The following is a 26,874-nucleotide window of genomic DNA, read 5'->3' on the forward strand; positions in this document are numbered from 1 at the left end:
TAGTTTTCGGTGGACACAACATCTTTATTTTTTTTATTTTTATGTGATGCTGAAAATTGAACCCAGCGCCCCGCGCATGCCAGGTGAGCACACTACCACTTGAGCCACATCCCCAGCCCTGGAGTACAGGTTTTTCAAAATAATTTCTAATTATCTTCTGTATTTCTGTAGTATCCATTGTGATATGCCTTTTTCATTGCATATGCTAGTGATTTGAGTTTTCTCTCTCCTTCTCTTTTTGTTGATTCCTAAGTATTTTATTGTATTTTTTACCCTTAGCATGGCTAAGGGTCTGTCAATTTTATTTATTTTTTCAAAGAACCAACTTTTATAATTATATTCTTAAAGTCAGAAGTTAACCATTGCTTACACAGTGACCACTAAGCCTTCTTTTATAGGTTAACAACACTAAAATAAATTGCATATTCCACTGTAAATTAGATACAATTTTATTCATGCTTTCAATTCATAAATTTTTACTAAAGATATTTGAAGTGTCATTAAGCACACAAACATTACTATATACCAAACAAATAAATATTTAAAAATAAAACTTCAACACTGGTAATGGCAATTTATGAAGCTGTCATCTCCTCTAGAATAGATCTTTGAAGACACAAACTGTGTAATGTACAGCACCTAGCACAGTGCCTGACACAATAGGTGCTCAAATAGGTTGTTTAATTGATCAAATTAAAGAAAGACAATTTCACATTATAATAACAAAAAATTAAAAAGCCTTCTCACTTTAACTCAGTAATTTCACCTATTTTTAAAGATGGAACCTGGAATGCATACTTGAATAAACAAAGATATATGAAGTTATATTTTTAATGTGAAAAACTGAAAATAATCTAAACATCAAAAGTTAAGGAAATATAAGTAAATTATGGTTCTATTTAACATGAGAGTGATTCATGGTCACAAAAAAAATTCATGAAAAGATTTTAATGAAACAGGAATAAGATCATGATAAAATGTTAAGAAAAATTGCTTGCTCTCAACTGTTTACAATATTCTTTAAAAAGATTGGAATTGAATACTACAATTAAATGCTTTTTTTTTTTTTTTGCTATACTCGCTAATACTGGTATGTTCATTTAAAAACAAATAGTCCTTTCTGTTGGTTTTTTAAAATAATTATTATTACTATAAATTTACAAGGAGAGTTCTACACAGATAAAAATCTTATTCTTTTTATAAAAAGTTAGACAACAAATGATCAGGAGATTTCTACTCATCTCTGGGTTGACTCCCAGATAAGAAGGAAAAATCACAAACTTTATAATAATTACTTTTTAAATTTTTATTATTACTTTCTGGAACTACGGATTGAACCCAGGGGTGCTTAACCACTGAGCTACATCCCAGCCCTTTTTATTTTTTATTTTGAGACAGGGTCTCACTAAGTTGTTGCTGCTGGCTTTGAACTCATGACTGTCTTGCCTCATCCTCCCAAAACAGTGGGATTATGGGCATGTGCCACCACACCCAGCACTTAGAATAATTACTTTTTAGATAAGCAACAATGACGTCAAAGTGAATCTGAAGGCAAATAAAATATATTTTTGGATTTTTTTCCCCTGTCTTCACATTTGACTTGCTGATTTTTTTCCATTATTGTATCATGGACATTTATTCACAACTTAAAAAACACCTTTTTTTTTTGGTACCAGGGACTGAACCAAGGGCACTTAACCACCGAGCCACATCCCCAGACTTTTTTTTTGGTCATTATATGAATCTTTTTTATTAATTTATTTTTATTTTTTATTTATATATGATAGTGGAATGCATTATAATTCTTATTACACATATAGAGCACCATTTTTCATATCTCTGGTTATATACAAAGTATATTCACACCAATTCGTGTCTTCATACATGTACTTTGGATAATAATGATTATCACGTTCCACCATCATTTCTAACCCCATGCCCCCTCCGTTCCCCTCTAACCCCTTTGCCCTATCTAGAGTTCGTCTATTCCTCCCATATTTTTTACTTTGAGACAGGGTCTCACTAAGTTGCTTACAGCATTGCTAAGTTGCTCAACCTGGCTTTGAACCCTTGATCCTCCTGCCTCAGGCTCCAGAGCCCCTAGGATTATGGAAATACACTACCCACAGCCAGATTAAAAACACTCCTATTATCAGAATCTTCTTCTCTAAATAGAAAAGCCTTAATATAAGATCTTTTAATCTATTAGATAATTTAGAAGGCTAAATCGTATCAGCTTGGAACTTCCTGTCAACCTATTACTCTATGTCATTCTGAAAGGACTTAGTTTGAATGGATACAGATATTCACTTTTAGATTGCTTAACTGAGTATGCATGTACACAATTATAGTAATTTTAAAATCAGTAATTATCTTTCCATTAAGACATTCAACTGTATAGAGTGCAGGGCCACACAGTACCATAACATACATGTAGATCAACATCATAATTGATGGAAAGCTTATATATTATCAATTTTCTAACAAAGCAGTTGTAAATCAAATAATGAAACCACTAAAGAGAGATGAAATTTGAGAGTAAACAAAAAGATATCAATTTACTGTTTCTCACCAATCTGTTTCCTGTCCCAAGAAGGGATATAAAGATCATTTAAAACTACTACAGCTGGGCACAGGGCATGCCTGTAATCCCTTGGCTCAGGAGGCTGAAGCAGGAGGATCCCAAGTTCAAACCAGCCTCAGCAAAAGCAAGGCACTAAGCGACTCAGTGAGACTCTGTCTCTAAATTAAATAGAAAATAGAGCTGGGGATATGGCTTAGTGGTCAAGTGCTCCAGAGTTCAATCCCCAATACCAAAAAAACAAACAAAAACAACAACAACAACAACAAACTACTACAAAGCACTATAGAATCAGCTTGTCAAACTTTTATCGAAAGTTTGTGTGAACACAGGTGGTACGAGCTAAGAGGGACTAGAACTGGTGTCTACAGGGGGAGGACCAGAACTCAAATTCTGGTTCTAATACTCCTTGGGCAAGTCACTAAACTTTTCTATGCCTAAACTGCTTAATCTGTAAAAGAAGGATAATAGAAATACCTATTCCTCATAAAGCTGTTATAGGAATTAAATGGCATATAACCTCAACCATCTCCATATCATTATTAAAGAAAAGCAAATCCAATAACAATCTTTATTCTCATTATTTAGAAGAGTACAAAAGGTGATTGTAGCAAGTAAAAATCAAAGGGAAAAAAAGTCTCTCCTCCACCAATAAATTAATTTCTTCATAGCCAATTGTTTTTTTGTTTTGTTTTTGGTACCGAGGATTGAACTTGGGGTCACTCAGCCACTGAGCCACATCCCCAGCCCTATTTTGCATTTTACTTAGAGACAGGGTCTCACTCAGTGGCTTAGCACCTCACTTTGGCTGAGGCTGGCTTTGAACACGGGGTTCTCCTACCTTAGCCTCCTGAGCACTGGGATTACAGGCGATTACAGGCGTGTACCACCAAGGTTATTGAAAGATAAAAGCAATACCTATTTCTTTTTAAAATTTTTAGTAGTAAATGGACACAACATATCTATCTATCTATCTATCTATCTATCTATCTATCTATCTATCTATGTATGATGCTGAGGATCGAACCCAGTGCCTCACACATGCTGGACAAGTTCTCTGCCACTGAGCTATAGCCCCAGCCCAAAAGCAATATCTCCTTAAGTATAAAATAATGAAAGATAAGTGAAGTAGGACTTCTGTCCAAATTTCCAGATTACTAATGTCTGCCAGACAATCATGGTGGGATAGTGTAACCAGGAAAAACATATAGTAAGTAGTTACTCTATGGCAGCATACCATAATCAATTTTCTGAAAAGATTATTATATTTTTGTGGCTCAACTTACTGATTTCTCATTTAGACTACAAGTCGCAGCAAGCAATAAGGCACCTGCCTCCCTTCCATGAAAACGTTCTGACAACGTACCAATGATGTCATCAATGATGTCAACAAGTTATATTGTTACTATTACACTATATTATCAATGCCTCCTCTTCTTTTACTCATTCCTTTAGTCCTGTAAGACCCAAGGATTTAGTTGCTTTACCACTATTCTTCTATAGTGTTCTCAAGGATCTAACTACTACCCCAGCACAAAAGACTACAGATATGTCCCCTGAGTTTTAGACTCCTACACAGATGATGCAATAAACTAACCTGAAACTCAATATGCTGAAAACTAAACCTATCATCTTTGGTGGCTTTACATTCCCTATAAAATCCAAGCTTTTCTTGTCTGCCTTCATTCTTGCCTGTCATTCAGATTAATTTTTCTCAATGTCTAATAAAATAAAATTAGCACCTAATATTTATTGAACGCCTATTAAATCCAGGCACAGTTTTTACAATTAACTCACCAATCTTCACAGTAATTTCACATGGAAGGCGAGTATTATCTCTATTTCACACTGAAGAAAATATCTTGCCTAAGCTAATAAATGGTAGAGTCAGTTTAAAACATAACATACTGTGCTCTTGCCATGAAATTTCCTACTGAAAGCTACATACATTCATTCATTATTATCATGGAGACAGAAAGTGAACATGACAAACAAGTCCACATTCACATGGAACTTGGAGTCTAGTAAGTGAGCAGAATAAACAAAACAAAGAAAATGCTTCTTATATAGACTATTAAAAAGGGCCAGGAAGAAAATAAACAAGATTTTATTATAAAAAATAAGACAGGTAGACCCACTAAAAATGATGTTGAAAGGTGACTTCCTTGAAAAATGATTTATAAGGTAAGACCTAAAAGATCAGAAGGCTCCAATTCTATAAAGAGGAGAAATATACCCAGAAGGCTATTGGGTTGTAAAAAAGCATAAAGACAATATAATTGGCTGAATTTGTGTTTCCCCAAAATTTATGTATTGATGCCCTAATCACCAATGTGACTGTATTTGGATTATATCATATGGATGGGACCCTAATCCAATAGGACTGGAGTTTTTACAGAGAGATACCAGAGCCCCTGTCCATATGTCTATCTGTCTCTCTGCCCCCAACACACAAAAAGAAAAGGCCATATGAAGATGCAGTGAGAAGGAATCTGTTCACAAGCCAGGAAAATATGCCTCAGTAGAAGACAATCTTGCTAGCACCTGCTAGCCACCACAATTGTGAGGGAAAACAAATTTCTATTGTTTAGGCCACCGAATAAACTGGAAAACCCCAAGTTTTTTATTTGTTTGTTTAAGTTGTAGATAGACACAATACTTTTATTTATTTATTTTTATGAGTGCTAAGGATCAAACCCAGTGCCTCATACATACTAGGCAAGCACTCTTCCTCTGAGCCACAATCACAGCCCAACCTAGGTATTTTGTAGGAACTGATAAAAACCAGTATGCTGAAATGTAAAGAGCAATGGAGATAATAATACATCAAAGACTCTCAAGCCCACAAATGATAGATGAACCTGAAATAAAATAATAAAAAATAGTTCCTGGTAGGAAGGTTTGAGCTCATGGATAAATGGACTTGAAAATATTTGGTGTTAGTTTTTTCCCCAGTGACTGAAAGTCATTAACACAGTTACAGAGGCCACTATAGTCCACCATGGAATGTATGAACAGTTCCACACAACAAATAACTGTTAATAAAATGTTAACTGTGCCCTACTGAATGAAAAACAATGGCTAATACATATGCTATTTATTCAGGAAACTACAGAAAACTAAGATTTGGCCCTTTTTAGTGGTCTTTTTTTAACTTCATTTTTATTTTTTAGCTGTAGTTGGTGCAATACTTTTATTTATTTTTATGTGGGGCTGAGGATTGAACCCAGGATCTCGCACATGCTAGCTGAGTGCTCTACCGCCGAGCCACAGCCTCAGTCCTTTTTAGTGGTTCTTATACAACCAAAGATGGTTCTGACCTAATCCTGGTAATTACATATGTATTAATGTCTATGTGCAAGAAATGATGTTGGATATGGAGCATATGCAAATGAATCAGACACTAATCCTAGGCATAAGAGTCAGAGTGAAGAGATATGATACCACATTTCTTTCTTTTTTTTGGGGGGGGGCGGTGGGGGAGTACCAGGGATTGAACTCAGGGCACTTGACCACTAAGTCACATCCCAGCTCTATTTTGTATTTTATTGAGAAACAGGTTCTCACTAAGTTGCTCAGCACCTCACCATTGCTAAGGCTGGCTTTGAACTCGCGATCTACCTACCTCAGCCCCCTGAGATGTTGGAATTATAGGGGTGTGCCACTGTGCCCAGCATGATACTATATTTCATAAAATTAAAGTACTATCCATTTTAAAGGCATCATTTTATATACCACTAAGATGGAATAACACCAAGTAGACTATGACATCAATTTTAAGATATAATTAAACCTTAAAATATGGAGGGGGAAAATATATATGTGTGTGTATTGATACTGGGATTGAAGCCAGGGGTGCTCTGAAACTGACCTACATCTCCAGCTCTTTATATTTCTTATTTTGAAACAGGGTCTCACCAAGTTGCTGAGGCTGTCCTCAAACTTGTTATCCTCCTGCCTCAGCCTTCCGTGTTGTTGGGATTACAGGCATATGCCACTATGAGTGGCTTAAAATATACATCTTAAACAAATGAAAAATAATATGAAAATAAATAGCTAAAATGGAAAGAGTTGGAGAAGTCACACAGGAGCTCACAGAAAGGATAAAATATATCCAGGTCTGATAACCAGGGAGCACTTCATGTAGTAGGGCATATTCAAGTCCACTTTTGAAAAAGATGGAAAGACAGAGATTGAAGGAAGGAATATTTTCAGAATGAGGTAAATGCCAGCAGTAAGGATTAGAAGTAATAAAATGAGAGATTGCTACAGAAAAATATTTATAGAGATACACTGTTAAAAGCCAGAATGACCAGGATTAGGGGAACCTTGAATGTAGGTAGGCTAAAGAGTTCTGAAATTGGCACACAAGTTGGAGGAATCACTGTCAAACACTCTTCTTCAACCTAATACATTTTAGGGCAATAATATACATAAAAAAATTGATTCAGGTTATATTTTAGGAAAGATAATTCAGTAGAATTGTATAAAAATAAATGAGAATTAGAATAAATACCAAGAATCTGCATAAGAAACTGACCCTCCAAATAAGAAGTTAAACATATCTACATTTGATTAGTTACACTGGGAAAAAGATATGGTGGAACTATTTTAACAAACAGAAAACATAAAGGAATAAAAAAGTTTACGCTCAAACAAGAACAAGTGCATTCTTGTTATATTGGTGAGTCACTCAGGTGATGTCCAACAGGGATCCAAGATGGTAAAGAATGAAGAAGCTGAAGTCTAGAAAGAGACTATCATCCAAAAAGAGGTAAACTCATAATTTAGATGAAACTCCAAAAAGGAGGCAAAAGAAGGTACTACAAGTAAATATTTTTGAGGTGAGCATGCATTTAAAGCACTTAATTGCCTTATTACAAGTAGTTGTTTTCATATCTTACAATAATCTTACATTTACTCTTTATTGATAATTTGAACACTATAAATCTGCAACGCAAACATGCACAGAATTATAAAAAGCAATAAAAAAAGGCATTTCATTAATTTTCAACCTCCCACTTATGTGTGCGCATTTATAAGCTTAGTAAAAATAATAATCCACATGTATGAAAGCAGCTGAAAATAATAAAGGTATTGATGTAATTATAGAGAATTAATATTTCATTTCCTAAGCAGTTTTAGCATGAACATTCAGTTATTCAGGTTGATCTAAGAATAACTGTGGTTATATTATCAAACTATCTAAAAATATTTGTTTTGAAAACAGCATATTTAAAAATCAGCATTTTTAAATTAGGCAATTTTTCAAGTATTTTTAAAGCATAAAGGCAATGCCATCCTGTACACACAAAAGTGAGGTCTCAAGTCACACACAGAATAAGAAGAAAAATCTATAAGTCTATGGTGTTAAAACTTAATTGCACTGCAAACACACCAAGGGGCTTCAACTAAATTCTATTCATTTTGACTAAAATATTTTTTGACAAACTGTCCTCAAGAGTGATAGAGTGAGGGTTGAAGGAAAGGAAAGAAAAAAGGTAGAAAAAAGAAATGGAAGGAAGAAAAGGAAAGAAGCAACTCAGTAGAGCTAGCTAACAGTCTATAGGTGGTGAATAACATCCTGGTGCCCCAAAACAGATTCACTAAGCAAAGACAAGGAAGGAAATGGGTTTGTAATGGAAGCTACCATGACAGAGACTGTTGAATATCATATGGCCTGTCTAACTGTGCATATATTTTTTCAAAATATATGAATGCCAAAGGAATCTGATAAGGAAGAAGCAGACTACCTTTTAGCCAAAGTAAACAGCACAAAATCTGTATTCTGTATAAATGCTTGTATGAACTGAGAAGACAGATATTGAAGTATCATGTTAACAGCTTGTCAAAACATTTCTTGTGTTACTACTATATGACTGATTTTGCATTAGCAGATTCTCTCAAAGGAAAAAAAAAATCAAGTAACATTTTAAAATTACATACTGCACAATAACACTACAATTAAATTTAAACAGAGCAAGAAAATTTTTTAAAAAATGTGAAATACCTCAGTCTGACCTTCATGGGCACTGGTCTCATGAGTAACTCGAATAGCCTGTAATAAGAATACAAGGTATTTATAGAAACAAATGACTGTATCCACTTTTTAAAATGAAAACAATAACAAATCTAAAGGTTAACACTGAAAGTCTTTTAAAGAAACAATAAATTGGAGGAAATTTAAGAATAGCTTATTACTAGATATTTCAGAATGATAACTGAGCAAAGAAATGAACTGCTGAACTTTTTACCCACAGACCTCTGAAGACTTAGAAAACAGAATGTATGATTATGTATAATTTCCTTGGTGTAAGCAGGGGTCATTGAACTTATTTGTTGGAACACCTAACACTTTATTCACTTGAGAGAATAAAGTGAGCATCTCAGAGAGAAACTGAAGAAGCTTATCTATTTCTCCAAGTTCCATGCAGCTCTGGCTGTATATGCTTAAACGTGCATTTTTCAGTTGACAATTTAGAAATGTGGAGTAAAAAGCATGCATTTATCAGAAGCTAGAGAATCTGGTTCCCTGACCTTTAAAAAATAAAAACTGCTCTTGTAATACCTATGCTCAGCAAAGATGCAGAGAAAATGGGTACAATAGTAAACTGTAACTGAAAGTACAATCTTTATGAATGGCAATTTGGCAACAAGTATCAAAGCCTTAAAAATATGCAAACTGTATGCTCCAGCAATTTTTCTTGCAGGAATTTATATATTTACATAAGTGTACATTATAATATATAATTAAGGATGTTTGCAAAGATTTAGTTATAATGATGTACCTTACAATATTTTTTTAGATAGTGAAAAAGAGGGGGAAAACTATTAAATTTCTAAGAATATTTAACTGGTTTAAAAAAAAGCTATATAATGGAAAGATATGCACAATTAAATGATAATGCCAAATACATATTTACTGGTATGTAATATATTTTTAATAAGTTAAAAAAGTAAATTATAAAACAGTATCACAGTGTGATCAAATTTTTTTTTTACATAGTTATTTTTTAGTTGTAGTTGGACACAATACCTCTATTTCATTCATTTATTTTTATGTGGTGCTGAGGATCAAACCCAGGGCCTCACGCATGCTAGGTGAGCACTCTACCACGGAGCCAAACCAGCCCTCAAATTTTTTAAAAAAATATTGTATATATACATATATGCTCCCTATAAAAATTACTAATGGTACCTATCGTTGGAGGGATTACTGATAACTTTCATGTTGTTCATTTAATTTTATTTTTTATTTTTGGTCCTGGGGACTGACTCCTAGAACCAACTTGTTCATTTACTACAGCCTTCATTGATAAAATAAAAGAATGACAAGAACTGATATTTCTTCTAACACTATTATAATGCTATCTATGAAATGATACAGTTATTTAAACTAGATTATATGGCCTGGCTATTCTAAAACAAAACATGGAACCTGTTTTTTCCTTTCATGTTTAGCCTTCTTCCAAATTCTCAGTGAAAGACACATAGGATATTGCCAAGCATGTATTTATGATAATCATGGAAAGGTAAGGAATATTCAATCTTAAAATGCTTTATTAATTTGAAAACTCAATTTGTTTATTGAATTTTAGACACAGAAGTGGCAATTTATCAATATTTATGGATATTTCAGTTACCTGAAATATATCAAGACTTTTTTAACTGATATGATAAATTCATACTTTGTCAGCACTGTGGTTTCAAGACAAATCCCCCAACAGAATCTATAATCCCACAAAACTTTGCCCATATATAAGATCAAGACAGAAAGAAGGTACCGACGTCATAGTTCTCGAGGTATCTGGCTCGTTCTTCAGGGCTCATTGACACTGACTCCTCCAGGAATTTTTTCAAGGTTGATCCAGATTCTGAGAATATCAAAAAAGATAAAATTGAAAATGTTTGATATCACAGACACTGGTAAATAAAGATAATAGAAATTTGCTATCATTCAGGGGAAAATCCTTTCATTGGTAAGTTAGGAATATAAGAATCTTGGGATAAATGATAGGGCCTAAGTCATATGTTCATTTGCTAAAAGCCTCGATTAATAAAAGAAGAGCAAGGACTAATATTTCTTCTAACACTATAATAAATTCCCATTACAAAAGAGAGAAGGGAAATGTTTTATTCTCTAGTTTGAAAAAACAGAATTAGAGCACCCTCTACTGCTCAATGAAATTAACCTATCTTAAGGGAGAAAAACAGCAGTAATGAAAAGTATTTACCAAAGTGCATCTTGTCTTTATTGTTCGCAATAGCATGGATCAGTCCAATTGTTCCACAAGCATTGCTGATTGTTTGCTTCATGAAATATACTGATGATGTAACATCCTGTCCCTGAGATTTTATTTTTTCCTCCTCTTCTGTTCTGAAAACTTCATACTATTTTAAAAAAGGTCAATAGTGTACATGTAAGAAAGAACACATTAAAAAGGACTCTATAAAGGAAAAACAGAAATGATGAAACTTATTTTAAAGGAAGAAAAGGGCCAGCACAGTGGTGCACACCTGTAATCCTAGATACTTAGGAGGTTGAGGCAGGACTGCAAATTCAAAGCCAGTCTTAGCAATTTAACAAGGCCCTAAGCAACTTATCGAGATCCTGTCTCTAAATAACAAATAAAAAAGGGGCTGGGCGGGGCGAGGAAAGGGCTGGGATGTGACCCCGAACCATGGTAAAGCATTCCTAGGTTCAATCTCTGGAACAAAAAAAAATACAGTAAAATAAAATAAAAGGTTTAAAGTAAAATAATTAATGTATCATCTACCAGACTAACAAAAGATTGAATAACAATATGCAGATAATATCCAGTAATGATAGAACATGAGGGAAAAGGCATTCTCATATGCCATTATTAGAAGACATTTGTACAGCCATGCTTGAGGATTAAGTATACACATTCTCCAACAAGCAATTTCTTCTACAGAAGTTTGGTTTAAGACATGATCTTTCAAATGTACAATTAAGGGTGGCAATGTAGCTCAATACTTGATGCTTGCCTAGCATGTGCAAGGACCTAGGTTGGATCCCCAGTTCTACATAAGAAAAATATATATGTGGTATTACTTTAAGATGTTTTTGTACAATTATATGTATGTACATATATAATTGTGTGTGTGTTACACAGTTTTTAGAACATAAAGTAGAAAAATTCTAATTCTAGCTTTGGTTAATATATTATAGTATATATTAATAGAATACTATAAAGCATTTAAGATGAATAAATTATAGATCTACATATTCCGATCAAAAATCTATATATAATTATAATGTTATCAGTCAATATATTAATGTGATTTCCATTTATATTTTTAAAATATTTACTTTATATGTGCATTAAAAAGTCTGAAAGGGGCCAGGAGTGGTAGCACCCGCCTATAATCCCAGTAGCTCAGGAGAATGAGGCAAGAGGATCATGAGTTCAATGCCTGCCGCAGCAACTTAGCAAGGTGAGACTCTGTCTCTAAATAAAAATACAAAATAGGACAGGGGATATGCTCAGTGGTCGAGTGTCCCTGAGTTCAATCCTTGGTAACAACAATAACAAAAAAGTCTGAAAGGTATAAAAAACTTAAGAGGTTATCTTTAGGCCAAAAAAATTACTAAAAGACTTTTCACTTTCTAATTTTTACATTTTTTTATTGTTCACCACCAGCAAAACCATATTCCCTTTTTGATAACCATACTATATGAACAATCATATGCTTTGCATAATTAACATTCTCAGAGATCTACAATAACTGGTTATAAAAGCAATCTCACATAATGATAAATATCAAAACTGTGGGCTCTACAGCTTATGGTACCTGGGCCCATAACCTGGCTCAGCCATTCTTAGCTATGCGATTTCAGCAAATTACTTAATGTCTCTGAACCTCAATTTCCTGATTGCAAAAAAGGGTTTAAAAATAATAAAAGAGAATGAAAAAATGGGAGAGGAGAAGAAAAAGGCAGAGAATATAAAGATGATTTTATTGTTTTATTTATTGTTTCTATAATTTTCAGATTTCAATAAGTTAGGAGTTAGCAAATTATAAAACAAATGCTAAATCTGGCCACTGCCTGTTCTGTAGCTATTTTCAAGGCAAAGTTCAATAGCTAGAACAGATTCTAAAGCTTCCAAAGCCAAAATAATTATTATTTGGTTCTTTATAGAAAAAATTTTGATGATTCCTGTAATAAAGGACACAAATGGTATCTATAGAAAACCAAGAATTTAAAAACTGGTTCTGGGCTGGGGTTGGGGTTCATCAGTAGAGCACTCGCCTACCACATGCAAGGCCCTGGTTTCGATCCTCAGCATCACATAAAAATAAATAAATAAAGGTATTGTGTCCAACTACAACTAAAAAATAAATATTAAAAACTGGTTCTGGGGCTGGGGACGCTCAAGTGGTAGCGCGCTCGCCTGGCATGCGTGTGGCCCGGGTTCGATCCTCAGCACCACATACAAACAAAGATGTTGTGTCCGCCGAAACTAAAATAAATAAATAAATAAATATTTTTTAAAAAAAACTGGTTTTGCGGGGCTGGGATTGTGGCTCAGTGGTAGAGCGCTCACCTAGCACGGGCAGGACCCGGGTTCAATCCTCAGCACCACATAAAAATAAAGGCATTGTGTTGTGTCCATCTATACCTAAATAAATAAATTAAAAATAAATAAATAAATAAATAAAATAAAAACTGGTTCTAAAGACAAATGTATGTATGCTTTAAAAATACGAATTTCATGGGCTGGGGATATGGCTTAGTTAGTAAAGTGCTTGCCTTGCATACACAAGGACCTGGGTTTAATCCCTAGCACCCCCCCCCACACACACACACACACTATGTGTGTGTGTGTGTGTGTGTGTGTGTGTGTGTATACATAATTTCATGAATGTGGGAAAAGGGAGGAAGTATAAAGGCAGAAAAGAAAAGGAAATGCAATGGACATTATTACCCTAGATACATGTATGACTGCATGTAAGGTGCAGTGCTACAATTGTATACAATGTGCTGCAATTGTGTACAATGAATCAAAATGCTTTCTGCTGTAATATATGCCTAGTTAAAATAAATAAACTGATTTTTTTTAAAGTGGCAAATGCAACATATATTCTCTGTATCAGTATATGTCAGCAAAATACACTCACATATAAATCACTTCCTTACATATTTTAGAATAAGGCACTAATTTTTGCAGTTTTGATAACCCATTAAAATGGGTTGATAAGGATTATACAGTTTTTTAATACTGATGACTCAACCAAATGAAGGAAATCAAATCTTGCTTTTAAGAAAAAAATAAATTCGTTTATTTATTTATTTTTATGTGTTGCTAAAAATCAAACCCAGTGCCTCACACATGCTAGGCAAGCGCCTGTCACTGATCTACAGCCCCAGCTCCAGTTTTTGTTTATTTTTTACCAAAATAGTAGCTAATAAAAATCACCGGTCTGGGGGCTGGGGTTGTGGCTCAGTGGTACAGCGCTTACCTATCATGTGTGATACACTGGGTTCAATTCTCACCACCATATATAAATAAGTAAATAAATGTCCATTGACATCAAAAAAAAAAAAAAAAAACTGGTCTGAGAAATTTCTAATTAGACAAAACTCATTTTGAGCTCATATCACATCAACTAAGGAAGCCTAAGATTCAAGCATCTGATATTTTTTGTAATTTTTTACTGCTCTTTACAATTAGGCCCCTGGGATAGTTATCTATTGATTTATTTTAGTCATCAGAAAAGGAAGAAATCACATTGGACTAAAAGTAAAAAGTCAAGAGTTTGATCTAACACTAGATAATTACTAAGAAACTCTTTACTCTAAATTCCTACAGATATTACAAATAATAATATGAACAAATAGCCTTTCTTTTATTAAATAATTTGTTTTATAAAATGTTTATGCAGAAAAAAAATTTATTCAATGTTTATCTTAAACTGAGTCTAATTAGTTTATGGCACAAAGAAAATGATTCAGGAATTTCTAGGATTGAGCAAAGTTTAATTCTTAATTTCTGTGAGATTTGGATCTATTTGTTTCTGAGAAAAAGATTCCTTAAGCATGCACATGCCAAATCATTAACATTTCATTTCTTCCATATTTTCCCAAATATTTATGTCTTCATATTTTTATAACTACAAAGTTCATCTGATTGTTTCTAAGTTTAAAAATAAATATCAGAAGAATACAAACGCAAAAATTGTTTTAAACTGCACTTTAAAGTTTTAACTCCACTATAGACACACTACACAGACACATGACGTCATTCTAGGAAGATTGCAATACGGAGACTTGAATTTCAATACAAAGATCTAAGAATATCTGTTTATAATCCCCAACACATCCTAAGTCTGCCGATTAAGCTATTTAACCTTAGCAATGCCCTCCCAAATAAAGTTTATTTTGAAAATAAAGAAGAATATGTCATCAATTTCCCCTATCACCTTAGAAAAAAAAAAAGAAACAAAGGAAGCCAGGCACATCCTGTAATCCCAGCGGCTCAGGAGGCTGAGACAGGAGGATTGTGAGTTCAAAGCCAGCCTTAGCAAAAAATGGGGCACTAAGCAACTCAGTAAGATCCTGTCTCTAAATAAAATACAAAATAGGGCTGTGGATGTGGCTCAGTAGTCAATTGCCCCTGAGTTCAATCCCTGGTTCCTCACACCCCGCCAAAAAAAGCAAAGAAAAAAGAAACAAAGGAGGTTTCTTCTTTAAAATATACTGAAAAAATCATGTATTTTATATATCAAAAACTTGAAGACAACTAAAAAAAAGTGTACAATAAATCAAAATGAATTCTGCTGTCATACTGTTTTACACAGATTTAAGATTTCTCTAACACTTAAAATTTCTAAAGTACATACATCAAAATGTGATTAAATAATACATCAAAACACAATTGAGCTGGGCAGAGTGGCATACACCTGTAATCCCAGCTACTTGAGAGGCTGAGACAGATCATAAATTTGAGGCCAACCAGGGCACTTAACAAGACCCAGTCTCAAAAAAATAAAAAATAAAAAAGGGCTGGGGATTTAGCTCAGTAGTACAGTGTTTTCCTAACATTTATGAGGCCCTGGAATTGATTTCCAGCACTGAAAAAAAAGATTCCTTCACTGCCTACATTGATTGACTGTATGCAAGAAGGGCAACACTTAAAGACTTTCATCAATTAATAAAAACCCTTTATATCTTTATATTTATCAGAAACTTAGTATGTTACTTAACAATTACCTTTTCTGTAATAGGGAAGAGAAGTAACACTGCACAGACTGGTCTTGGTACCATGCTAAGGAGTTCAGGATCCATTCCGTAAACATCGACAAACTGCCAGTCAGGATGTAGACCTAATTGTTTGAGAAACTAATAAAAGAAAGGGGTAAAAAAACAAACAAGCATTAAAATGTTAACTGGTAAAAGAAAAACCAACATAGCATTAACGGGGAAGTGAAATGATCAACAAGTACATACTACATATCAAATACATAAAAGGGAACGTAATACAAATATTAATGATGCCCAATAAGGATGTGGTAAAGCAGCATATATCAAAATACCAAGTATACATCATAAATAAATGTAGTCTCTACTTATCAATTATACCATATCAAATGTGAGGGGGGGGAAGCAATAAATCATTCTTTCCATGAATAGAGTGGGATGAGACAGCAATTTATTTATCACATAACAAACATTTAAAAGTCATAGAATATGAAACAAACTTCTTTTCAAAATCTATTACTTTGAAATTGAATATAATAAGCCAAATCTTAACCAAATACATACAAATTGGCTTGACTGATATGTTAAAATCATTTTCAATCCCTGATTATTTTCCCCCCAATATTGGGGCACTCTACCACTGAATACATCTCGAGCCCTTGTTATTTTCTATTTTGAGACAGGGTCTCGCTAATTTGCCGACGCTGACCTTAAATTTGTGATCCTCCTACTTCAGCCTCCCAAATCACTGGGATTACAAGCACGTACCACCACACCAAGCTCTACATAAGCTTAACCAGCAATGTAGTCAATTAAAGAATCTCTCTGGGCATGAAAGAACTTACAGAATGGGAGAAAATCTTTGCCAGCTGCTCCTCTGACAAGAGATTGATATCCAGAATATATGAATAACTCAAAAACTTTACCACCAAAAAACAAACAACCCAACCAATAAAAAAGCAAGAGAATCTGGAGCTAGGATTGTGGCTCAGCAGTAGAGTGCTCACCTAGCATGTGCGAGGCCCCGAATTCAATCCTCAGCACCACATAAAAACAAAATAAAGGGGGCTAGGATTGTGGCTCAGCGGTAGATCACTCGTCTAGCATGTGCAAGGCCCTGGGTTCGATCCTCAGCACCATATAAAAATAAAATAAATACAATAAGGATATTGTGTTCAATTACAACTAAAAAAATGAATATTTAAAAAATAAATAAATAAAAATAAAGATGTGTCCAACTACAACTAAAAACAATATTTAAAAAAAAAACAAGAGAATTTAACAGATATTTTCCCAAAGAAGAAACATAGCCAACAAATATATGAAAAAAATGTTCAACATCTCTAGCAATTAGAGAAATGCAAATCAAAACTACACTAAGATTTCATCTCCAGTCAGAATATCAATTATCAAGAACACAAATAATAATAAATGCTGATGAGAATGTAGGGGGAAAGGTGCACTCATACATCACTGGTGGGACTACAAATGAGTATAACCACTCTACAAAAGAGTATGGAGATTCCTCAAAAACTAGGTATGGAAACATCATGTGACTCAAATGTCCCACTCAAAAGAACCAAAATCAGTATATTATAGTGATACAGCCACTTCAATGTTTATAGCAGCATAATTCACAACAGCCAGATTATGTGATCACTCCAGATGCACGTCAATAGATGAATGGATCAAGAAAATGTGATATAAAAACACAATGGAGTCCTACTCAGTCTCAAAAGAATAATGAAATTATGGCATCTGTCAGTAAACAGAGATGGAGAACATCATGCTAAGTGAAATAAGCCAGACTCAGAAAATCAAGGGTCAAATGTTCCCTCTCATATGTGACTGCTAGAACAAAATAAGGGAAAGAAGGAGGAAAGGGGTAGGGGATTGGATATCATCAATATACATGAATAACTCAAAAAATTTACCACCAAAAAAACAAACAAGCCAACCAATAAAAAAGCAAGAGAATTTAGGGCTAGGATTGTGGCTCAGCAGTAGAGCGCTCAATGTAGAAGGAGATCAAGAAAGGAGGAGAAGAATGGAAAAGGGGAAGAAATATGGAATGAATAACAAAATCCCATTATATGCTTTTGTAAATATATCACAGGAAATTTCACCTTCATGTATATGTATAAAATACCAATCAAAAATAAATAAAGGAGCAAAGGGAAGATCAGTAGAGTAGAGAAAGGAGACTAGGCAGAGGAAGCCAGGAAAGAAAGGGGTGGGAAGCAGGAACTGAAATCAAATTCCATGTATATAAGATTTTGTCAAAATGAACCCAACTACTATGTATAACTGTAATGCTCTAATAAAAAAATTTAAGAACCTCTCTTGGCAGAATATGCTCAACATCTATTATGTTCATAATTGCATCAAGTCACATACAATAGTCTGGGCCCTGGAAATCAATGGATAACCTATATTATATTCATTCTACACCTGATTCCTATTCATGTCTTCAGATTTAATAAAGTTCACTAACACACTCCAAACTATTTTCCTTTCCCTTCCCCAAATTTCCTACTTAAAGTCTTTTTCAATAGTCAATTTTATCTAGTAACCAAAAAGAATAAAAGCTGATTTCAAACTCAAGGGAAAGAACTCTTTTTAATCCCATTGCTTAGTAATGTACCTGGACAAACCAGAGATACTGAAACTATATTTCTTGAACTAAACTAAAAAGTATATATGTCTATTTTAATAGATAACCTAGCTAGTCATCTCTGAACATGTGTCAGTTAGGCTTATGTTAATAACTAATTTTTAATATATTTGTTTATTTTATGTTAATTAAAGAGGTAAACAAGACACACTTGGCTCTTAATCTAAAACTTAGCATTCATTTAATCAACTCTGAATACTACCTACAAAGGAGTAGTGGCTCTAAAAGGTACCATTAAAGAAAAATATCACAAACCCTGATTAGAGAATTTACATTTATTTGCTAATTTTTTTGTATGCACAAAGTCATACTATTATAAAGTTATAAAACAATATTGTTCACATGACAGCATAATTTAACATCTGTGGTGCAAATTAAAAACAACAAACATTTTAGTGAAAAAGTAGCCTGGAAAAAAATTGGTTCAATTATTGAACAATAAAGGGTCTTCACTATAAATCTACTCAATATCAGCCAAAGATAACAAGTATGCAAGATTCAAGATCTAAAGAAAGCAACTGTAGTGAGACTGATTAGTATCAAACTGAGGACACAATGAATAATTACTTAGCATATTCATCATAAATTTTAACCTTTTTTAAAACTTTTTATTTCTATCACCAATCAAAGAAATTCAATTCAATAAATATCGATTAAGTACATTAGTTACATCCTCAGGCTCCAGAATGCCTTAAGTTAGACACATTGGAAGTCATCATGAGAATAAAAAAAAAAGCACTATCAAGACTAACTGTCCCTGGAATTGGAAAGAAAAGGTAGAGAAGAGTATTCAACTTTTACTTCTCATTTAAAAAAACAATCATGAAAATGTTATACTTTTTTCAGCCTGTCTTTATTTATTTTTATGTGGTTCAAAAGATCAAACCCAGTGCCTCACACATGCTAGCCAAGTGCTCTGCCACTGAGCTACAGCCCCAGCCTTGAAAACCTGTGTTATTTAAAAGGAAACCTGTGTTTAAAATTATCATGTGAAAATTTAAGAAAGTTAAGGAAATTTTCTAAAATGGTGTGAACCCAACTTTTTATTTTCTAATATTCTTAAAATGTGCTATTTTTATTTCTAATTTGTAAGTTATATATCTATATATGACACTAGTCTTCTGGATTTTCTGTCTGAAATACTGGGTAATAAAATAACAAGAAAATTCGACTGATCAGCTCACTGAATTTTCATGTTTCCACAATTATAGCCAATTGAGAAACATAATTAATAAAATACAACATGTGTCACTGAGGAATTTTTTTTAAGAGAGAGCGAGAGAGAGAGAGAGAGAGAGAGAGAGAGAATTTTAACATTTATTTTTCAGTTATCGGCGGACACAACATCTTTGTTTGTATGTGGTGCTGAGAATCGAACCTGGGCCGCACGCATGCCAGGCCAGCGCGCTACCACTTGAGCCACATCCCCAGCCCACTGAGGAATTTTTCTAGTCCACTTTTCTTCCCCTTGTGGTACAAAGAGTAAATGCAGGGTCTTGTGCATTATAAGCAAGTGCTCTACCACTGAGCTACATTCCCCAGCTGTATTTTTTTAACAACTATTTTAACTTACAAAGTAATACCAGTTTGCAAAAAAATAAATAGAAGGACATCTATATATTTTGTGGAGAAGGGTACTAGGGATTGAACTCAGGGGCACTTGACCACTGAGCCACATCCCCAGCCCTATTTTGTATTTTATTTATAGACAGGGTCTCACTAGGTTACTTTGCGCCTTGCTTTTGCTGAGGCTGGTTTTTGAACTTGTGATCCTCCTGCCTCAGCCTCCAGAGACACTGGGAACCACTGGGATTACAGGCGTGTGCCACCACACCCCGCAGAACGTATCTTTTGAGACAGGCTTTTGCTAAATTACTTAGTTTGGCCTCTAACTTGCAATCCTCCTGCCTCAGCCACCCACGTAGCTGAGATTATAGGTATGCTTTACAGTATTCTGATAATTTATATATTTTATTCTATGCTCAAATGACAGATTTTTCACCAGAAAAAAAATTAAAATTATTAGTAAATATTTTCTAAGACTGTTACACATCCGAAGCTAGGAGTTTTACCATCTTCCCTTTTCTACTAATGGCAAGGCAGGTTTAATTAACCAATGAGAAAACTGAATCTGGGAGGTGAAGTGATATTTTTAAGATCTCACTGCTAAACTGCTCATGCAAGGATCTGGATGCTCTTGGACCTAACCACATCTCCCTGTGCCTGGAGTATCTTTCAGCACCCTGTTTTCTTTTCTTTCTTTCTTTTTGGTACGGGGGATTAAAATTAGGGGCACTGGATCACTGAGCCGCATCCCCAGCCCTATTTTGTATTTCATTTAGAGACAGGGTCTCAATGAGTTGCTCAGTACCTCGCTTTTGCTGAGGCTGGCTTTGAATTTGTGATCCTCCTGCCTCAGCCTCCAGAACCGCTGGGATTACAGACATGTGCCACCACACACAGCAGTATCCTATTTTCTAACTTTAGTCACAATGAACTCTTAAGAGTTCTATAAGAATTTTCAATTTCCTCCAGGTTTTTACATGCAACCTATCAAAAAATTGTTAGTCCCCCCCTTATTTTTGGGGTGAAATTCAAATAACAAAAACTCTGATTTTTAAAATTTTAAAAAGTAGAAGAATAAAATTCACTTTCCTTTCCAATTTATCCAAAAGCCACTTTATTTGTGTGCTTTTTTTTGGGGGGGGGGTTGTTTTTTTTTTTTTTCTTTTTTTTTGTGCTAGAGATTGAACCCAGGGCCTCCCACATACTAAGCACATTTCTACCACAGAACTCACCCTCTGCTCTTCTTTGGTCTGTATTAGTCTACTCATAGATTCTTCCTTGCTACTAATTCATTAATGATTTAAATTATGACAAAAATTATACTTATATAATAACTGTTTCATATTTCTACCAGTAAGAATATACTAGTAGTAACTGCTGAGTGTAGAACAAGAAGAATAACTAATAGTTAAATAAGGAATTGCAGCTTGGAAACTAGCACCTCCCCACACACACACACACACACATTTTGTTACTGGCATGTAATCATTGTGCATATAACAGGGTTTTCTGCATATTTGTACATGCATACAATATAACAATATAATTTGGCTGCTATCACTCACCAGCACTTTCCCCCCCAAAAATAATTTTAATGGACTGAGTAAAACAAACAAACACACACACACACACACACACACAAGAAAATTATTTAAGCCCAGAATGAGGAAATACTGTAAATATTTTATGAGGGAATTAAGAAAAAGAGATTTACTTTACTGCTACAATGGACTAACTACAAATTGTCAACAAGAATGATGCATTGCTATTCTGCTTTAAAAGAAGCTTCATTCAAAGAAATGTAATAATAGCCTACTATACTGAACAAAGATGATGCAGCATGAACTATGATATCAGTTCTGGGAGGCATACTTTATAAAGGTCAGTGACCAAGAGAAGGCGGTCCTAAGAAAGGTGACCAGGAAAAAGGTTTTGGAAGACATCAGAGTTGAAAATTATAGGCATGTTCAGACATCACTTAAATTATTGTGATCCATAACCCCAGATATTTTTAGCAATATCAAAGAAGAGCAATTAGATTAACTCTGTATGGTTTCAATGGGAGAACTGATTATCAACTAGAGGAAGTTATGGTAAAGCAGATTTTGTTTAAGTATAAGAAAAAAATATATAATTCTTCTAATTATATATTATTTTCATTACTATAATAAAAAGATTAAACCACCTTAGGAGACAGAATGCTGCTCATTAAAATATTCAACCAAAAATTCATACATTAAAAATAATTCTGGGAGGCTGGGGCTGTAGCTCAGTGGTAGAGTGCTTACCTAGCATGCATGAGGCACTGGGTTCGGTCCTCAACACCATATAAAAATAAACAAATAAAATAAAGGCATTCTGTCCATCTACAATTACAAAAAAAAATTTTTTTAAAGATAATTCTGGGAAAGATTTTCTAGAGCAGGAAAGCAGCTTTATGAGATCTACCTGTTGAGAACCCTCTATGAACCAGGCACTATTCTTGGTACTTCAGAAATGTCCCTGCTCTCAAAGACCCTGTATTCTGGTGGTAAACAAGATAAACAAGTAAACATATAAACAAACAAGATAATTTCACAAAGTAGAAAGCATTTTGAAGAAAATAAAAAAGACTGGATGATAGTACAAATTTGAGGGGGATACTTTAAATGTGTTATCAGGAAAAGAAACACTGAGGAGACAAAATTGAGCCACAGATGTCAGAAAAGAACCAACCATGAATCAATCTAGACTACAATGATTCAAGAAAAGATGAGGACGTGCAGACTCTGAAACAGGAACAAGCTCCTCAGTCAAGCGACACAGCATTGGCAGAGATGGAGAGTACCACTTCATCCCGTCACACAATAAGCTTGCATTGTATTCTAAGGACAAGCAGTGGGGAAGACCATTAAAGTATTTTAAGCAAGGAATCACAAGATGTGATTTGCATTTTATATAACCATTTTGGGTGTTTTAAATCCATGTGTGTGTTTTAAATGTGTACAGAGAACAGAGAGGCAAAAGGAAAAGCAGAACTAGTAAAAAGGCTACCATAATTGTCTAAGCTAAGGATAATGGTGGCTTGCATTATGGTAGCTGAAATGAAGAGAATGGACAGATTTGGGATAGATTTTGAAAGAAGAGTCTATAAGACCTACACATCAATTGGATCTGAAGAATTAGAGGAAACAATTAAAAACAGCTAACATTCATGGAGTGCATGTTTTGTACCCAGACAATGTTTTGCACATTTTATATTTAGTAGTATGTTTAATCCTTATAACAATCTTACAAGATTAGGAGAGATTGTTAGAAATTTAAAAACTGAGGTACAAAGAGGTGAAATAACTATCTATCATCTCAGAACTAGTATATGGCAGAGATTTTAATCCAAGAAATCAAATCAATATACTATGATTTATTCAAAATAGCATAGTCGCATAGTCACAGAAGAATCAGTGACATCAACTGGAACACTGAAGAGATGATAGTACACTTAAAAGATTGAGGAAGAAATGGATTTAGAGGGAGGTAGGAAGATTAAAATCCTGATTTTTTTTTCCATATTAAATTTGAGATGTCTATAAAGCATCCTGATGGAGATATCAAAGAGGTAGTTAAATACACAGTTTCCAATTCAATGGGGAGGTCAGGGTTTAGAGGAACATGGAGTCAATATGTGATAACTGATGGTATTAAAGCTATATAACACAAAACATCACTAAGGAAAAAGTGCACATATAAAAGATTAGTAGTCAAGGTTGAAGCCCTGAGGAGCTCCTCAAAAGGTAGAAGGGAAATGATCTAGTAAAGAAGATAGGAAGCAGGGCTGGGATCGTGGCTCAGTGGTAGAGTTGCATGTGTGAGGCCCTGGGTTCTATTCTCAGCACTGCATATAAATAAATGAATGAAATAAAGGTCCATCAACAACTAAAAAAAATAATTAAAAAAAAAGATAGGAAGCAGTAAGAGAAATAGGCAAATCAGAATTATTAGAAAAGCAAAAAAAAAAAAAAAAAGGATGCTAATTCAAGATGAATGGAGTGAGCTATACTCTACCAAATGTTGCTGATAAACCAAGAAATAAGATGACAGAACAGTGACCACTGGATCTGACAAAGTGGTGATCACTAGTAAATCTGATAACAGTAGTGACTATGAAATGATGGGAATAGAAGGAAGCTAGATAAGAGTGAATACAGAGGAAAAAAAGAGAGAGAGATGAGGAATAACAACAGCCTGAACAATTCTTTGTTGAAAGTTACAAAGCAGAGAAACAGAGACCAAGCAAGAGCTAGAAGACAACCAAGAATTTTTTTCCAAAGATTGAACCCACAAACTAGAGAATTCTATATGTTTATGGTAATAATCCAACAAATGACCTCTCAATCTACCCTAAATAAAATTATTGTGCTATAAAATACATTTATGTTCCTTTGGATATTATGCTAGGAAATGTTACCCTCTCAATAAAATCACAATTAGAAATTATTCTAGGAGATTTCAATACTAAAAATAATTATTTCTAAAACCACAGTATTTTATATACATATATATGCACACACACAAATGTGACATATACTATATATAATTTGCTGTGCTATACATAAATCACACACAAAAAATCACATGGAAAATCTAGTATGGCCGTATATGACATATGATAGTCCATATAATAGACTTTACTTCTAAAAAGAGTTACAATTCTTTTTTTTATATTTAAAAAAAAATTTAGTTATAGATGAACCCAATATCTTTATCTTGTTTATTTGTATTTATTTTTTATGTGGTGTTAAGGATCAAACCAGTGCCTCACATGTGCAAAACAAGCACTCTGCCACTGAACCATAACCCCAGCCCCAAGAGTTACAATTCTTGATGCTTAATCATTTGTAATTTTTTTGTTAGCATCAAGCTTCTTTTACCCCTTTAAATACATATGTAAATAAGGTAGAACTTAAAATGTTTATAATTTTTTATCATTTTACTGATTTTATTCTAAGTAAGTTCCAATATGTGGCATGACAAAATATCCTTAAGAGGGGTTGTGAGCATACTAACCAATAAGAGAAGTCACTGCTTACCACATCTACTGAGATACATGATTACTAGCTCATGTCTAACAATTAACATGTTGACAAGTGATGGCCATTCCTATATAACACCAGGCATTAATACAGTATAAAACAGTATTTGCTCAAACTAAGAGTTAGTAATACATGCAACTACCAGAGGTAATAGGGTAAGATCAAGATCAAGTAAGTTTCCTGATCCCATTAGGCTGAGAAAATAAGAATGGGGATGAATATTGTTATTGGAGTTTATTAATTCTTCAAATCTTAAGTCAGTTAATTCAATTTCTATTCACTTTCTATTCTCTGTTCTGCACAGGACACATTGAGAATAAAGAATCACAAAGATTTGGGTTAAAACTAGCCATTTCTTAGATGTATTTTATAGTTATATGAAGGTCATCTAGGAATAAGGCCCATTAGCACCAAAATCACAGAATGACTCTCCAGTTATATAAGCTTATATGTCATTAAAACAATTGACAACACTATTTAGAAACAGTCATTTAATCTATTAATAGTTTTTTAATCGATTAATTGATTGACTTTTGAATGGCTTGGAAATATAAGGATAAGCTACTTTTAGTTGTAATATATTATCCTTTTTTATTGCTGATGATATGCTCTTGGTAATTATTTTGAGAGTCTGGGAATATTTTGTTGAAAACTTTTATACCCATGTTCATGAGTGATATTGGTGTATACTTTTTTCTTATGGAATATCTAATTTTAGTGTCAGGATAGTGCTGGCCATAAAATAGGTTGAAAAGTGTCTCCCCACTTTCACGTTCATGTAGAATTTGTATTATTTGTTCCTTTAAATGATCATCCCAAGAAAAGCATAAAAATCATTTGGAAAAAATGAACATTCATTGATTCATAATAAAAATCTCAACAATATTGGAAAAATTGGGAACATCACTATCTAATAAAAAGCACCTACTAAATACTTACAGCTGGCATATTTAATGAATGCTTAAATGTTTTCTAAGTAAGATCAGGGACGTGCCTTTCTCCATCGTATTCAGCTTTGTACATGCAGTCCTAACCAATGGAACAGGGTGAGAAAAAGAAAGACATACAGAAAAGGAAGAAATAAAATAATCTATTACCTGGGCATGATGGCACATGGCTATAATTCCAGCAACTTGGGAGAATGAGGCAGGAGGATCACAAGTTACAGGCTAGCCTGACTAAGTGAGACCCTGCCTCAAAAAATAAAATGGGCTGGGGTGTAGCTCAGTGGTAAAGCACTAATACCACCCCAAACAAAAAATCTTTTCATAAACAACATGATTATCTATATAAAAAGTCTCAAGGCAGTTACAAAAGTGGAAGGGTGGGGGGAAGGTTGAACTAATAAGTGTGTTTATCAAGGGAGCAGGATACTAAGATATTTTAAAAAATTAATGTCTACATATAGCAATGGACAACTCAAAATAGAAATTCTAAACAGTACCATTAACAGCAGCAACAAAAATTACTAATTACATAAGTATAAATCTAACATGTTGAAACTAAAAAACACTGATAGAAATCAAAGATGACCTAAATAAAAGATGAGATGCACCTCCTTTATGGATTACAAGACTCAATATTATTAAGACATTAACTTCTCCCAAAATACATCTATAGATTTGACACAATCACCATCAAAATTTTTTATAGGACTTCTTATAGAAATTGACAATCTGATTCTAAGATTTATATGGAAAGGAGAAGTAACTAGAAGCCTGAACAATTTAGAAAAAGAACAAAGCTGGATTTATAATAT

At 33.9% G+C, this 26,874-nt stretch overlaps 1 protein-coding gene across 2 annotated transcripts in view; it reads right to left on the reverse strand.

Annotated features, from left to right (window-relative positions):
• Uchl3 (ubiquitin C-terminal hydrolase L3) overlaps window positions 1-26,874 on the reverse strand; it is a 58,016-nt gene that overhangs the window by 29,733 nt on the left and 1,409 nt on the right. For both annotated transcript variants that reach the window (XM_076872485.1, XM_076872486.1), the window contains exons 2-5: window positions 15,819-15,947; window positions 10,816-10,972; window positions 10,370-10,455; window positions 8,592-8,639 (exon numbers count right to left, since the gene is read on the reverse strand). In XM_076872485.1, coding sequence (XP_076728600.1) covers window positions 8,592-8,639; window positions 10,370-10,455; window positions 10,816-10,972; window positions 15,819-15,893 — 366 coding nt within the window. In that variant the 5' untranslated portion in view covers window positions 15,894-15,947. The remainder of the gene's footprint in view (window positions 1-8,591; window positions 8,640-10,369; window positions 10,456-10,815; window positions 10,973-15,818; window positions 15,948-26,874) is intronic.

This window comes from Callospermophilus lateralis, chromosome 12 (genome assembly GCF_048772815.1).
Source record: "Callospermophilus lateralis isolate mCalLat2 chromosome 12, mCalLat2.hap1, whole genome shotgun sequence".
Lineage (NCBI taxonomy): Eukaryota > Metazoa > Chordata > Mammalia > Rodentia > Sciuridae > Callospermophilus > Callospermophilus lateralis.